Source organism: Canis lupus, chromosome 17 (assembly GCF_011100685.1).
Source record: "Canis lupus familiaris isolate Mischka breed German Shepherd chromosome 17, alternate assembly UU_Cfam_GSD_1.0, whole genome shotgun sequence".
Lineage (NCBI taxonomy): Eukaryota > Metazoa > Chordata > Mammalia > Carnivora > Canidae > Canis > Canis lupus.
This window is the reverse complement of record NC_049238.1, coordinates 22,128,110-22,144,456: the sequence shown is the minus strand read 5'-3', so window position 1 is coordinate 22,144,456 and position 16,347 is coordinate 22,128,110. Positions and strand designations below refer to the sequence as shown.

General features: G+C 39.3%; 1 protein-coding gene across 8 annotated transcripts in view; it reads right to left on the bottom strand.

The window, feature by feature from the left end:
• Nucleotides 1–16,347, bottom strand: part of BABAM2 (BRISC and BRCA1 A complex member 2) — a 406,643-nt gene that overhangs the window by 175,857 nt on the left and 214,439 nt on the right. For all 8 annotated transcript variants that reach the window (XM_038561133.1, XM_038561135.1, XM_038561136.1 and 5 more), the window contains exon 7: nt 6,549–6,658. In XM_038561133.1, coding sequence (XP_038417061.1) covers nt 6,549–6,658 — 110 coding nt within the window. The remainder of the gene's footprint in view (nt 1–6,548; nt 6,659–16,347) is intronic.

Genomic DNA, 16,347 nt, shown 5'->3' with positions numbered 1-16,347 from the left:
GGAGTATTATTTCTTGAGACAACTGATATAGGTTAAAAAAATGGGGACAGGGAATTATCTTTTCTTTAAAATCTGTGTTTAGATATGCACAATTTTTCTAATTATTCTAAAAAATCTTTTGAGAATCTGAAACAAAAATTCTCCATCCCTTTAAGATGTTGAATTCAGTACTAAATTTAAATAAAATCACAAGATATTGAATTCACTCATTGCTTTAAAAACTTATTTTCTCTGATTTATTCAAATTTAATATGTATCATTTCATTAATTCTCACCCATAATTCTAAGTATTACTTGAATCTTCAGCTCCTCCCAACCCTTTCCCTAGGCCTGTTAGGTAAATTTTAAATCAGCCCAGCCTTTCTGGACTACAGGCTATTGAAATGTTCCAAGAGGCCATGTCTATGGTTAGGCACACTGTGGGTGAAGGCAGGGGAAAGAGGCTGGAGAAGCCACAACAGGAGGAGATGTAGGTTGCATAAGCTCAAAAGCATATTTACTACTTTCAGGATTCAGTTGATAAGCCACTCCTAGGAAATGAAGCTCTACCTCTAGGAAACATGACCAGGAACCCATAAGGGAAATAAGCTGGCTGGCTGGGCCACAAGACACATGCACTTTGGAGACCACTTGCCTCTGTAGCACAGAGATCTAACAAGTTCAAAGCCTTCCGATCTGCCAGGGGTTCCTGTCAGTGGGAGCTGACCAAGTGACAGGGCTAGCTTGGCAGCATAGGGGCTGTGGTTCACCAGCCCTCAACTGATGGAAACTCCTTAAGGAGTGTGCTATCCAGGGAAACAGTATGACAACAGAGGCACAAACACAGGTGGGAAAAGCAGAGTCTTGCTGGCGAGGCAGGTGGTGGTGGTCGGGAAAGTTCCATAGAGGAGGTGGGGACTGAGAAGATCTGTGAGGCTAGACAGAATTTTGACAAATTCTACAGGAAAGGGAAATAAAAGTCAATGCTCTCGTACAGGCAGTAGCCCAAGCAAAGGTATGGGAGTGAAAAAAAAAAAAAAAATACAAGGTGTGTTCACAGGAAATCCCAGAAAACCAGCTTGGCTGAACAACAGGACACAGAACCCAGGCTGGGGTAGAAAGATCAGCTGGGCCTATAAGAGAAAGAGCTTTGGAGGCCACACCGAGAGGGGTGTACTTAATTTAGTTGGTGATAGAGGGGCACTGATGGTGCAGAGCAGGGACAGAACATTATGTGACTTCCTTCAGGAAGACAGGGACAGCTCCATGCTGGATAAACTAATATAGGAAGAAAAGTTAAAAGGCCATCAGGAGACATGGCAACCAAAGGACTAAACTAGGAAATGAGAGTAGGAATGACCAGAGGGACAGATCTAATGGAGACAGGATATTTCTAATACAAAACAGAGGTTGGCTAATGCCATTCAGATGCAGCACCTGGACACCTCAGAAATAGAGTATCCTGAACAGAAACAGGGCTGTGAAGAAGAAACCTTGGCTTACTGGAGGAGTGAGGAGTTTGGTTTCAGACACTTCCCATTTCAGGTGTCAACTGAACACATGCCTATCAAGTGGCTAGAAAAGCAGATCTGCAAGCAGGGAGAAAAGCTGAGATTAGAAATGGGATTGTCCACAAAGAGGTAAAGCTCTGGGGATGAAATCATGGGAAACATAATTTAATGGCTTGAAAAAGGAAGAAGAGTCAGCAGAAAAGATCAGGAAGGGTCTAAGAACTCCATGTTACAGAGCAAAAGAGATGTATTCTAGAACACACATTAGGAATACTATCATGAAAAAAATAAAAATAAAAAATAAAAATAAAAAAAAAATTTAAAAAAAGGAATACTATCATGAGAATCAGATGAGATGATAAAGTGAAAGTAGTTAAATATCTGAAAGTACTAAATGAATATATTTTTATTATTTTCACAGTAGCATGTGTTTAATCTCTAGAAATGCTACATCATGCTCCACATTACGCTGCAAGAGCCCAGGCTTCCCAAAATCTTCCAAAAAGTCCCCTCTCCACCAAGTTAAATGGAATTGTGATCTCGTCCTGCCCTGAACTCTCACAGTACTTAAAAAGTCTAGTTTTGATATTTATACAAATCAAGCAGCACTACCTGAGCATTGCCCATGTGCCGACACTACAGAAAGCACTTTTAGATATGTCCCCCTTGGATGAGATGAAACAGAAAGTTAGGACTTATCCACCTTTGCACAGGATGACATGAGTGAGGCTCAAAAAGGCTACGTATCTTGCAAGGTAGTAAGTGGAGGAACCGGGGGATTCTGATGCCAAGTCTTATCATGTCTTTTCTACCTAAATACAAGTTGGGATTTGCCATATTTGTTCTTATTTCCCTTACAATCTTACAAGCAAACTAATAAGGGCACAGCCTTATCTCACTTATCTTGATACCCTCCGAAGCACCCAGCCAAGGGCCTGACATTCGGTCAATTCTTGTGCTTTCGATGCCTGAAAGTATTTGCAGGCACCCGGGGCTCCCTAATGGTGAGCATTTGTGGGCTGGTAAGCTTTGAGTACTTATTTCTAAGGCGGACTGTAACTTAACAACAAAAAGTTCTAAAAACAAATTCTGTACTTGTGAAAGATGCCACCTGGTCTGCCTCAGGGGCTGAAATCCTCTTTTTATGCACCGAGTGGGAACAGCACAGGGAGTGACAAGCTGGTTTTCTTCAAACCACTCCCACCAACGGGCTCAAGCCAAGAAATGGGCCCACACCTTTCGGGAAAGAGAACTGCCCGTTTCACCTCTGGTGTCACTGCTGGAACAACCAACAGTCTGAGAAGGAGGGAAAGGTAGAGCAGGTTTGGTGCCAGCTCTGATGATGTCATCTTAAAAGGGCAGCTTGTCTGCCAGGAAAAAAAAAAAGGCAACTAGTTTAGAAACTGGGTTTCTCTTCTTCTCTTCATATTCAACCAAAATCTAGTTTGCATAACTGACCACTAGTTGTTTTATTTCATTTAATGAATACTACTTAGTATCTCATTTACCTGAATGGCTTGGGTTCCTTGGAAAACAAATGTATAGAATGCCTGAAATAAGTGTATTTCATAAATGCCTTGTGTGTGAGAAGAACACGAAGTTCTCAGAAGCTTTACTTTGCAAGGTGTATGTCCATAGTGGGAAACCAGTTATAACATACATCTAAACACCATAAAAGCACCAAGTCAGGTTCTAGTGTCTCCAGAAACACCAGAGAACTCTTCCAGGATCCTGGGCAAAAAGACAGACTTTTGAAATGAGACTGTATTTTAGAGCTTCATTAATTATAATACACTTGGGAGTTTCCAATCCCATGGCTCTGACAGATGTTCCCTTTTGCGAGGATCATCTAATTTGGGGACATTTGGCAACCATGTCCCTAGAAATCTTTAGGGTACAGCAAATTGATCCCTTTTCCCACATGTGAAGACAAGACCCAAAGTAGCCTTTTCCTACTTCCAAGACTAGTTAGTGTAAGCATAATATTCCTGCCTACTTCATGGACAAGCTGGGGCAGAGGGGCATTAGCCAGACTGAAATAACGTATCTTCCAGGCTCAAGATATCTTTCCACACCCATGGAGAGCAGACAGAGAGAATCCAAGTCTTTTCTTGCCAATTTTCACCTAATGTGGATCAGGCCATCGATCCACATAATCACTGACCCACATTGATCAGGCCTGGATCCCTGCCTGTCAAATGCACTGCATGGGGTTTGGAACTTCCTAGAAAGAGCCATAGCCAAAGCCAAAAAGAGTACAAGCCTCGGCTGAGGGCAAGCGTCTGGCACTGGCTTTGGGCGGGTCCACATGGGATGCTTTTTCCATGACTCCTGAGAGCACTTTCCAAGTCTGAGTCTATAATCAATGCTTAGATGGCTCAGAGTTGATAGGACAGTATGAACACAGAAAACAAATGAGAGCTTAACGCAATATTAAAGACCAGTACCCAGTACCATGTAACAACCTATGACCTTGGCCCTACTGAAATGACATTACCTCCATTCTATATTCCGAACACTCTGCATGAGTTAACAAAGATATTAATAACTTGGAACTATGTAAGCCCTTAGAAAGTCATAGCACAGTTTGACCATTTTCCATTTTAACCTTTTTTCTAAAACCTAATTTTTAAAACTTCTACTCAAGGATGTAAGAACTTTTGGCAGTTTTCATTGGTTATTACAAAGGCGGTTCTACAAAGTGAATCTGCATCAATCAGGAAAAAATGTAAAACCCCTCAGTGTAGCATTTTCCAGTTTTCTTGTAATAATTACTGATTGACCCAGAACACTGCCAACCAGGCTTCTGCTCCCCAGGCACTGCATTTCAGCAAGACATTAAGGAAATGAAAAGACTTGTTTCTGTCCCTGAGTAGCAACTTAGTAAAAGATGGGAAAACCAATACACATCACTAACTAAATCTGTGATGAGCAGATTCTAACTGATACAAATTCAGTATTATAAGAGTTCAGGGGATGGCTAGAGAAGGCAGCCCAATGGTGCTCAGGAAAAATGGTAGAAATGGCATTTGGAAAGCTCTATTTCAACAGGAAAAGGGTGCTGGAGAAGGCATTATACACGGAGGTAACAGCTTTAGCAAAGGCACGTGGGCAAGAGCACACAGGTAAATTAAGAAAAGTTCAAGTGAGGGAGTCTGGTTGAACGACAGCCTACTGGAGAGAAAGGCCGAAGAAATTGACTTAGAAATGTAAGATGCAGCCAGTTCTTAACATAAAGAAGAGGGAGGACACACAGAAAGCTAGATTTTAGAGGAAATAATTTTTAAAATATAACCTTCTCTGATAATTTATCACATGATGGCACAGATTTTTAGACAGGGAAATATTTTATTAGCAAGTTTCTTTGCAACCTAGGGGCAGTAACTTAAAAAAAAAAAATATGGGTGCTGGGAAAATCATTTTTCCAAGCTGGCAAATTGCTGTCGGCAGCTTAACCAATATATTCTTGTTACCTACATCTTGTGATTGTTTCATGGAGATCCCTCTTTTCTCATCACCAAAATATCTTCTTAATTTATCACGTGTGTACAGAGTGACTACTTAGAACTAGTTTCTGTTCACTTACTGACCCATCTTCTCCTTTCCTGCCCTAACTTGTCCTAACCACTCGCTCACTCATGCATTCTTCTCCTATGAATGATATCGATAATAACAATACTAATAGCTCCTACTTGCTAAGTGCCAGGCAATGCAATTAATGCCTTAAGAAGAGGGTTTAATGTAATCTTCAAAATATCACTATAAAATAGGTATCACTATTTCAATTTTGAAGTAAGTTCAAAGATGTTAAATGTTTTGCCAACTGGTAAGTGGCAGGACCTGGTTAGTTTAAACTGGATATGCTTGACCTGCGAGCCCTGGCCACCAGCTCATCGTACTGTCTCCAACACTTTTGGTGTCTTACTGATATGGGTTAGTATTTTCAATTAAAAATGAAAACATTCAGTGAATACCTGCTACTGTAAAGTCCTGTCCTAGGTGCTCTCAGATGTATACAAATAAATGAGAGAATGTGTAGATAGCTGATGCCTCTAGTCATCCATATTTGACAGTAAACCCATACATTTTGTAGCAGTGCATAAAATGGTATGTCCATGATCCATGAATTAGAACAACTAGTGCCAGAGGGAGTAAAAATGACTCAGTGTAGGAACGTTGGATGGTGACCACATCTCACAGACAGAAATCAGCCAACCCTGACCAACTGACAGAATTTTAATCATAAATTTCAGTCAAAATCTGTAAGAACTCTCCCTGCTGATGAAAAAATCTGTCCTATCACAAGTTCCTGACCAAATCTGCATAACAATCTATCTTCAATGAACCTCAGCTTCCTTTGAAGTTCAATCAGCTTCTGAAGCATTTCAACCAACAATAAGCACTTTGTGAGGCTAGTCCTCATACAATGCATTACCAACTAGTAAAGATACTTGGCTAAAACACAAATGCAGTATCAAGCTCCTTGTGCCAAAGAGCAGGAATGTTGTGTAAAATTATATAGCGCTACATAGACACAGAAGAGTAATTCAAAAGTGTCCTCTTTTAAAGCTCTCTGCTCTTAATATCACCATTACTAACCTCCGAATAAGTTGTTGCTAATATTCACAGGAGACTAGTTACATTTTTACAAATAACTATAATAGTCACAAAAATATAAGAAATTGGATAGGACACTGTTGAGCAGTCCTCTTTGGGCTGTAACCATATGTACTCAGGGAACATTTGGAAGGAGTCGCAATTTCGGATTCAGCCTGCCTACTCATCTCTCTCTACAAAGGTACAGTATTCATATCACAAGTTGCACAACTAAGACTCATCCAAAGATTGCAGTGGCAAATACTAACTGCATCTACTCGGCATTCTAAACTCCCGATACAACTCATGTTTAAGAAAACAAAAGTCAATAAGGAGAAATTATTTCAAGAGTTCAAGAGAAATTATTTCAAGAGTTCAAGAGTGGTAAAAGAATTAGCAAGATATGTCTGGCTAACACAGTGAAACACTAGGCTATATAAAATTAGTGACACTGATACTTACTGTTCAATTCGGGGTGACAAGTACAGCTTGGGATACACCTGAGTGGCTTCGGTGTCCTCAAAACTGACAGAAAGGAGAGCCACATCTTCTCCAGGGTCTTCATTTACATCCTTAAGTAGGGAGTAAAAAACACACTGTCATCAGTCCCTGCTCTTATAACATCTTCCTGGTGCTGAGCTCACAGTCCACTGGCATTGAGGCTGGAGCATGTGAGGTACCTGGATTTGCATTTAGCAGCTCTGCACATCCTTTGCCACATGCCAATCACTCCTCTAGAGTTATGGCTTTCAAACTTTCTGATCAGAGCTGATCACAGCTAGGAAAAGACTCCCACCTATCTCATTTGTTCCCACATTCCAAGAGGGGAAAAGTGAATCTGGCAATAAGCACGAATTGGTCAAAAACACAGTTAACAAATTGCAGCAAACATTGCTAATGATAATATGTAATGTCTTATAATTTTTATAATATATATAAATGGCTTATAATTTTCTTTTTATAGAAAGAATCGGAGTTATGAATGTGATTTATGTCATAAGACAACAACAAAATCTAAAAATACCCGGTAATTTTATTATCTATACCTTAAGAGTATGTTGTAAGTTATATAAAGAGCAAAAATTCCCAAGAAACATATCACTATGACCTATGGTACCACACAAGCAAATGGCAGGGGGTTACATACACATCTACTTCGCAAAACGACTGTGGATGATTCACATATGAACCACAAGACATACATTTCTTAAAAGCCCGGTTATAAGAAAATTATAAGACAAAAACATTGTTGATCCAATATGTACCAAAGAAACACTGAAAGATTAACAACCCATAATAAACGAAACTGGTAATGATAAAGCTAAACTTCCTATAATTTATAATTAAAAGCAAGAACAGTGATAATTGAATGTCATAACCAACTCAAGCCAACCCTGATCTAAGTGTCCTGAGTCAAAACTGTGGGATTTATAGGTTCACGATTATTGCCAAGCACTGCATGTTGCCAGATTTCCAAATAAAATACTGAATTAGAATAAATTCTAGTAGCATGATGGTTTTACTTTGTGAAAACCAGATTTTAGTAACTCTTAATCATTTTACTTTTTGGTTGGTAGTGGCTCTATGTCAAACATAAATTTTTGGAAAATTTAATTGGACTGCACATCTTTCACCCATAAGAACTGGTAAGAACTGGCATATGTTTCTGGATTGGTTCTTAGGTCTTCTGGAGGGCCCAGCTGTCATCCTAGGAGGGTCCCATCTAGACTTTAAGAATCACTGCCCATGAATACTGAGAATCTCAGATACCAGGGTCCTTCCTTCGGTCTAAAACTAACCTCACTCCTTCCTTTCCTGCATTATGGGAAGCTGGTCATCACATTTACCCAGCTCAGCTCTGACAGTATCCTCATTCTGCCTTCTATTGTGCCTAGAGGATGCGTGTGCAGCATGTACACAAAGAGGCAAGAACCAGAAGTCTCACCCATCTTGAAAAAATAAAAATTTTGCGCCTGGTGACTCAGTTGGTTAAGCATCTGCTTTTGGCTCAGGCCATGATCCTGGGGTCCTGGGATTGAGTCCCGCACCAGGCTCCCTGTTCAGCGGGGAGTCTGCTCCTCTCGCTGCTCATGTTCCCTCTCTCCCATAAATCAGTAAAATTTTTTAAAACTTAAAAAAATTTTTAATGAAAATTCAAAAAAAAAAAGAAAGAAAAGAATCATGCTGGTTCTCTATATAGCTTTCTCTCTCATCTCCTTCCTCTCTTTCACAGACTGCTTGAAAACGGGGTCTGCACTTCCAGTCTTTACTCCCTTCCCTCCTACTATCTTCTTAGCACAGGAGAATAGCTTTCTGACCCCACTAAGTAATTGGGATTGCCCTCACCAAGGCATCCACGGAACACAGTAAATGCTTCTCTGTGCTTATCTTCCCTGATCTCTGAACAGTATTTGACATGGATGATCTCTTTCTTCTGCAGATGCTCTGTTTCTTGCTTCAAAGAAACTATACTCTCCTGACCTTCTGTCTCTGGGACCACTTCCCTTCTTCTTTCTCATGGTTTGTGTTTTGTTTTTTCTAAACTGAGAAAGTGCATGCACACGCTAGAGCGGGAAACGGAGAGGACAAAGCAGGCTCCGCGCTGAGCAGGGAGCCTGCAGAAGAAGCGGGGTTCGATCCCAGGACTCTTGAGATCATGACCTGAGGCGAAAGCGGATGCTTAACCAACTGAACCACTCAGGCGCCCAACATTTTGTGTTTTTTATCATTTTGCTTCTCAATTAATTTTTGGTTTTATGTGACAAAATTTAGGCTGCTTGTAACAAGTCAAACCATACAGAAGTTTATATAGGAAAAGCTCTTCCACCCCTCACTTTTACAAGTAACCAATATTAACTGTGTATGGAGCCTCAAGCAGCTTTTTCTATGCTCATAAAAACATACACACTTGCATATAAATAGCTCTTTAACCTTCTGTTTTGTTTTCCTTAATGGAATTGTATTATACAGATCACTCTACCAACTGCTTCCTAAATAGCCACATAATATTCCATGGCATGGATTTATTTATTTTTTTTAACCATTCCCCTAGCAACATTCAGGTTGTTTGTAGTTCTTAGCCATTTGATAGTATTACAATAAAGATGATCACATAAGGATATATATGTATCCTCTACTGGCAGAACTTATATTTCTGAATTGATAACTAAAACTGAGCTGATTGGATCACAGGTTATGAAGATTTTACATTTTAATAGTTTAAGATTAGTTTTCTAAAATTTTACAGCAAGTTACATTTGGACTCCTGAATTTGCATCAGTAGGAGAGAGAGCCTGTTTCTAGCTCATCCTGAATAAGCTGATAACACTAGCTGTTTTCACTGTGCAGTTTAATGTTGGCGGTCTGGCTACTGGAGAATGGCGTCTCAGCTGAGATCCAATGACTAAAGCTGAGCAACTTTTAATTTGCTTACTGGTCATCTCTTCTGTAACTTCTCTGATCAAACCCTTTGTCCTAAAGTCTCTTGGGCTTTTCTGGCTATTGCTATTTATTGGGTTTATTAACCTTGGTCTATCACATGTGTTATAAATTTTTTCTCTTCAGTACAGCTTTTGACTGTTTACTTCAGGGACTCTTCTGACAGCACAGGAAATTTAGGTTTCTAAAGACTTAAATCTGGACAGTAACTCTAAGGTTATTTAACTACTTCCCTAGCATCTCACCTAACATTTTATTTTTACATGTAGGTTTATAAAACCTTAGGTTGTATGATTTAGGAAGTATATAGAGAAAGACCTTAGTACAGTGCCTGGAATCCACTCTGTGTGAGCTAAATGAATACAACAGTAAACAAATTAATGTTAATTTCTAACCTTTTTTCTCCACACCTGGTGCTTTTTCAGGAACCTGCTTTACTAAAGTTGCTTCAGCAATGGTCTGGAAACTCATGACTGACTCCTTGCTCCTGCGCCCCCCCCCCCCCCCCCCACCGTAACACACCAAAGTTCTAGAACTAGTGATTTCAGAAGGAAAGCCAAGATTAGGAATCTGAGTTTATCTACCATTTCGTGCTCTTTCACAAATGATAAAGTATTCAACCCTGAATGTTCCTTTCTGTACAATGAGGGTGGAAATTTTTTAAAATACAGTCTCAACAAATAGAAACTATGTAATTATATAATACAACTCCAGAACTCATACAGTATCTAAAACTAAGGTTGAAGTGAGTTTGAAAATACATTCAGGGATCCCTGGGTGGTGCAGCGGTTTGGCGCCTGCCTTTGGCCCAGGGCGCGATCCTGGAGACCCAGGATCGAATCCCACGTCAGGCTCCCGGTGCATGGAGCCTGCTTCTCCCTCTGCCTGTGTCTCTGCCTCTCTCTCTCTCTTTCTCTCTCTCTGTGACTATCATAAATAAAATTAAAAAAAAATTTAAAAAGATTTAAAAAAAAAAAAGAAAATACATTCAGGAAGACAAATTCATTTTATAACCCAAGGATTGAAGTAGTCCTCTTTAGAGGTATATTGGTCACCTTAAAGTAAGGTAATAAAGAACTGACATTGACTTTCAGATTGAGTTTCGTTGTTAAAGGTCAAAACTCTGACTACAAGTCACAAAACCCAGTTAAAAATAGTAACAACAATACTGCAAAAAAGTAGAGGCCACTGAAAACCTTTGTACTTAGTAGCTTCACTCCATATACATATGGATAATTTATAATTATTTCCTTTCCCTACTTTGTGACTTTTTATTTCATTGCTATTGAAGCAAGAACAGAAATGCTCAGAGACGGTCCTCCCAACAAATAGAATGACCCTGGTTTCTATAATCAATATCTATCACCTGGCATCCTGCAGAGTACATGAAACATTAGTCTCAATAGGAAAGCAGTTTTTCCAGGAGTTCCTTTTATGAACCACTCTTAATGTAATTTACTTGCCTCGGTGTGACACATGAGTTTCCCCCCAAATTGGTATTCGATTTCTAATGGATCCCTAAGTTTGCTTAAATAAGCCCAAAGAGTTCCAAAAATACAAATCCACACAGTACTGTTTCCAGTTTCTGCAACCCTAACAGGCTTGTACATGTGTTCCTTCCCATCTGGGGAATTATAAAAGAAGCTCTTGTACTGTGGTTCTTAGAAGCTAACATTACAGATGATTATTGTAACCACTAATGGCAACATTTTGGAAAGCAGGGGGAGGTTATAGTGTAGTAGGGGACATTTAAAAATGCCCAAGCATACATTTTCAAGGCTTGCTTTCTGTACCATCTGAAACTGCAGCAGGTTAAAATGGGGGGAAAGATGTCGAATCTGAAGCAAAAAAAGAATATTGCCTTGCACCTTTATAAAAGTCTATCAGGCGCTGACATACAGATGGCAACACAATAATGGCCATGATATTTTGCTGAGATTTAACAATGGATTTTGCTCAGCACTTGGCTATAGAACAGAAATGGGTTCCTATGGCTTATAGTGAATAGTCACTAGGTGGTGAGTTCCTTGCAGACTGGGAGCTTCTCCTGTTTGTTTGAACATGTCTGAAAAAGCACATATATGACAAACTGGTTGGGGGGGGGCACTGAATAAATGCAGGAAAGATTGTGAGAATGAGTAAATGATGGGGTTAAATAGAAAGTACTTTCAGTTAAAAATATTCTCAATATTTACCTCCTGTTTTCTTGAATCTATGACTACTTAAGATTTTGTTAAAGAAAACTCAAATCTGAGCCATATATAAGCAAAGGCTGCACCCCTACTAATAAGAGGTAACATTCTGTGTAGGTCATAATGGCTTATTCATATAACTGTTCTCAATTGGGGCTCTTTACAAGTATCAAAAGGGTGTAGGAAAAAACAAGGATTAGCCTTGGAAATGAAAGTAAACACAAGCACAATTTATCATTATGCTGCACCCCTTTGACATGCTAATTCCAAGTGAAGCTAGCAGCCATTAAACAAGCCCCTATATGTTGAGTGTCAATATAGGTAAAAACTACCAATTAACTATTGCTGATAGACATGAGCTGAACAATAAATATTACAAGCTACAATTCACATAAGAAGACTGTAAAAAAGCCACTGTATTCCTCAATTCAAAAGGCTTAAAACAAAGCTATAACCATTACTAGCAGAACCAGTTTGTAGACATAAGGACTATAAAGAAGTCATCATACAGTATGTCAAAAATCAAGTAAGAGCCATTTTGAGTTACACTTAAAGGGTATTAAACTAGATCCAGGACTAATCATGATTCCCAGAGTGACTAAAAACTAGGTCTCAGTAAGCATCTCATTATACAAAAGCTATCAGTTTTTGAAACACTGTAAACAAATTGAAAATTTCCAAAACAGAATCTTATTTTGAAAAATACTAAGTGAGTGATGCCTGGATGGCTCATTCAGGTAAGTGTCTGCTTTCAGCTTAGGTCATGATCCTAGGGTCCTGAGATCGAGCCCCACATAAATAAACAAAATCTTTTAAAAAAAAATACTAAGTGAGATTTGTACTTTAGAGGCCCCAGTATTTTGATAATATGGATTAATCATCAAATTACATAAATCCAGATTTTTCAAAGTCAAGTTTCTTCAAGTAAAAGAATAAGACTCTCACAGTGCTACCATTCATTAATGCATTTAACAAAGTGAGTAAAATATATATAGCATGTTACAAAGGTTATGAAGAAAAATTAAAGCAGGGAAAAGGGAAAAGGAAAGAGGAGGGAATAGAAGATTAAAGAGAGTGGTGAAAGGTGGACTCAGCAGTAGATTCTCATTAAGACAGGAGATTCAAGACAGAAAGATCTCTTGGCTCACTGTGTTATTTACCAACAGAAGCAGCCTCGATCAAAATTGAAATTTGGATTCTATTGGCATTAAGACATGGCAATGAATATGTCAGAAATGGAATTAAATTTAAGCAAAAGAATATTGAAGAACAAGGAAAATAATGTCTGTAAGACCTTAGTCTCAGTGCTAAGGAGTCTCTGTCTAATAATGACACTGGTCATTTTGGAAATCAAGTCACCACTTCTTCACCAAAGTGCTGGGAAATGTACAAGTGCCAGGGAAAGCAGTAGATTCAGAAAGCAAAACTAATCCAAGAATAAGGAAGTTGAGTCAAATAGATGAGGAAGTGAAGTAAGCAGGTGTCATGTCTGCCTCTTTTGCCCTTGGTGTGGCTCACAACCCTGAGCCTCCTCTTTTCCATGCAGAAGGGGGTACAGCACAGAGGTACGAGTTCCGAAAGCCTAGTTACAGCCTTTCTCCACCAAATATTTAGTTCTTGGCTGAGAACTTCTTTGATATTTTGATATCTCTGATGAAGGTAGCATTTAAAAGAATTACTTCCAGGGGCACCTGGGTAGTTCAGTGGTTGAGTGGCTGCCTTTGGCTTAGGTCGTGATCCCGGGGTCCTGGGATCGAGCCCCACATCAGGATTCCTCATGAGGGAGCCTGCTTCTCCCTCTGCCTATGTCTCTGCCTCTCTCTGTCTTTCATGAATAAGTAAATAAAATGTTTTTTAAAATAATAAAAAAATAAAAGAGTTACTTCTGATTTGGTTTCTCCAAATGGAAATGGGAACAAAAAGAATCTCCCAGTGTAGTCTAATCAAGCTAGGTCACTCCCCCCCATTTTTAAAAACCAGATCTTGACTAACACTTTCATGGGAGCCATCATCCCCTTATCAAAAAGCTCTTTCTCTCCTTTTAATTGCCATGGTTTTAATTTCTTTAACCTTCATTGTAAATTCACTTGCTGCATGAAGATTCCTTTGACCTGCAATGTAATCTATGCCTGCCCATGGCAGTTCTCATTATGTTCTTCATGAATTTCTCTTGTTGTTTAAACAGTATGTAGTTTATATTCCATAGATTGTGAATTTCTTGAGGGCGTGGTAGAGATCTCCTACTTCCTATTATGCCTAATAATAAGAATTGATATTTATTCATTGTTCACTCAGTAGTCATTTTGCTTAGTGCTTTATATGCATTATCTCATATAATCATCATAACAACCTTAAAAGGTAGGTACTGTTATTATACATTTGCAAATATAGACATTGAGGCTGAGAGAGATTAAATGGTAAAGATGAGTTTTGAAGCCCCATATACTGACTTTGAACCTGGACTCTTAACTACAATGCCATATCCCCTAGCATGCTGCTGGGCACAAAGAATGGACTATTAATTCCCAGAGAAAGGTATATAAAACTTGAAAACCCATATGCAGAAAAGATATCAGAGATTTACCACATACTGACTTGTTCTCCATTTAGTGTCTAAATCCTATATGCTCCAAAAGACCATATTAAGGAACCATTATTCCCTTTTTACCCAAACTAAACTACCCAGCCTATACCAGGCACGTCCTGAGTATTCAAAACAAATTACGAAGTATACGCTTTATTTATTTTAATGTTTACTTATTATTTTTAAATTATTTTCTTAAAGATTTTATTTATTTGAGAGAGAGAGAGAGAGAACAGGGGAAGGGCAGAGGGAGGGACAGACTCCCCAATGAGTGGGGAGCCTGATGTGGGGCTCGATCCCCAGACCATGGGATCATGATCTAAACCAAAGTTAGACACTTAATTGACTGAGCCACTCAGGTGCCCCTAATGTTTACTTTTTAAAACTATGAAACAAGAAATTAAAATCCTTAAGAATATAAAGACTAAAAGCTATTAAAGGTCACTATGCCAAATAAAATGTATTCATTTGACATCTTTACACAGAGCCAGTTAAGAAGGAAGGATGGCTTCTCTAAGAATACTAAGAAGGCCCGTAGAGTTCTAGGCTATAATGTCAACTTTTTTTCAATTTATGTATGGTTAGGCACATTCTATGATTAACTAACTATACTCTGAAAATGGGCAGAGCTGATTGTCAGGTCAGGAAAGGAAAACTGCAATGTTCCTGAAATAGCCAGCTTTTGGAGGGTGAGTCCAGGACACCAGGATAGAGCTGCTGTCACCTACCCATGTTTTCTAAAAGTGACATCTTGAGTTCATTAATACTAGATGTCATGATACAGTATGGGGTTAGGGGTTTTTAAAATTTATATCTTGCTTATTATTTTCATAAACAAAGACCATTTCATTGCTCTCGTTCATGCAGGAATCTGCTAGCAAAGCTGTACTTACTCTTAACATTTTGGTTATAGCTTCTGTTTATAAAGCTAAATTGAAACACATGTTGTACAAACAAACTTCGGGAGAAAAAAATCCTGGCTCTTTTAAAATAATAATGATCACAATTTCACTTCAGGTCAAATCCTGTCCCATCAGTTACCCTACCTAATAGACACAGCCTACGATCCCCCCACTTTCTTTGACTAGTCACAGCATTATCACTCTAAAAGGTATGTGAAATGGAGCCGTTGCTCTAGAAAAGGCGGGGGGGGGGGGGGGGCAAGGGGGACCTCTGAGGTAAGCCAGGGTCCTGGCTAGAAGCAAAATATGTTTCCTTGCTTCCACCTCCTTCTCTACTAACAAACATTTCTAGAGAATCTGGAATATGGGATTTTCTCTGTTGTCCTAGCAATTGTGTCCTTAATGAGTCCAAAAAGGAGCTGAGCTTATTAAAATAAACATCCATGTTTGCAACTGTTTTACAAATCATACTGAACCACATCTTCAGACATCCTCTGAGCTGTGATTCTATACACACCTACTGATACAAACCTTGCACCAGACTTTTATCCAAGAGCCCAAGAAAACAAGTTAAAACAACAGTGAGTTTTACTTAAGCAGTCACAGAACAAATATGATCACCACTGACCACATCCCCTGTATGTCTCTGTCACTTAAAGAAAAGGTAATGAAGACTTTTTTATTATTATTATTTCATTTACTTATTCATGAGAGAGACACAGAGACACAGGCAGAGGGAGAAGCAGACTCCATGCAGGGAGCCCGACATGGGACTTGATCCCGGGACTCCAGAATCATGCCCTGGGCTGAAGGCGGCGCTAAACCGCCAAGCCACCTGGGCTGCCCACAAAGGCGTTTATGTAAAGAGGTTACATAGCTCTTTATAAGCAATATAAGCACAGGTGTAAAGCAGTCAGTGAAATAATGAACACTTGTGATAAGGCTCGCCTGGCACCTTCTTTCTCCTGGGAAGCCTCTCTCTCTTCTAGTGCTCTTGATAAAGCTGCCTGTTCCCAGCCCCTAGACCAGCTGATGTGTCCAAGGAGGGGCCAGTCCTTTCTTCAAGATTTATGAACTTGGGAGTCAAGTGGAGGCCAGTCCCTTGGCAGAGACAAAAGAAACTGTCAGTAATCACAGTCCTCCTA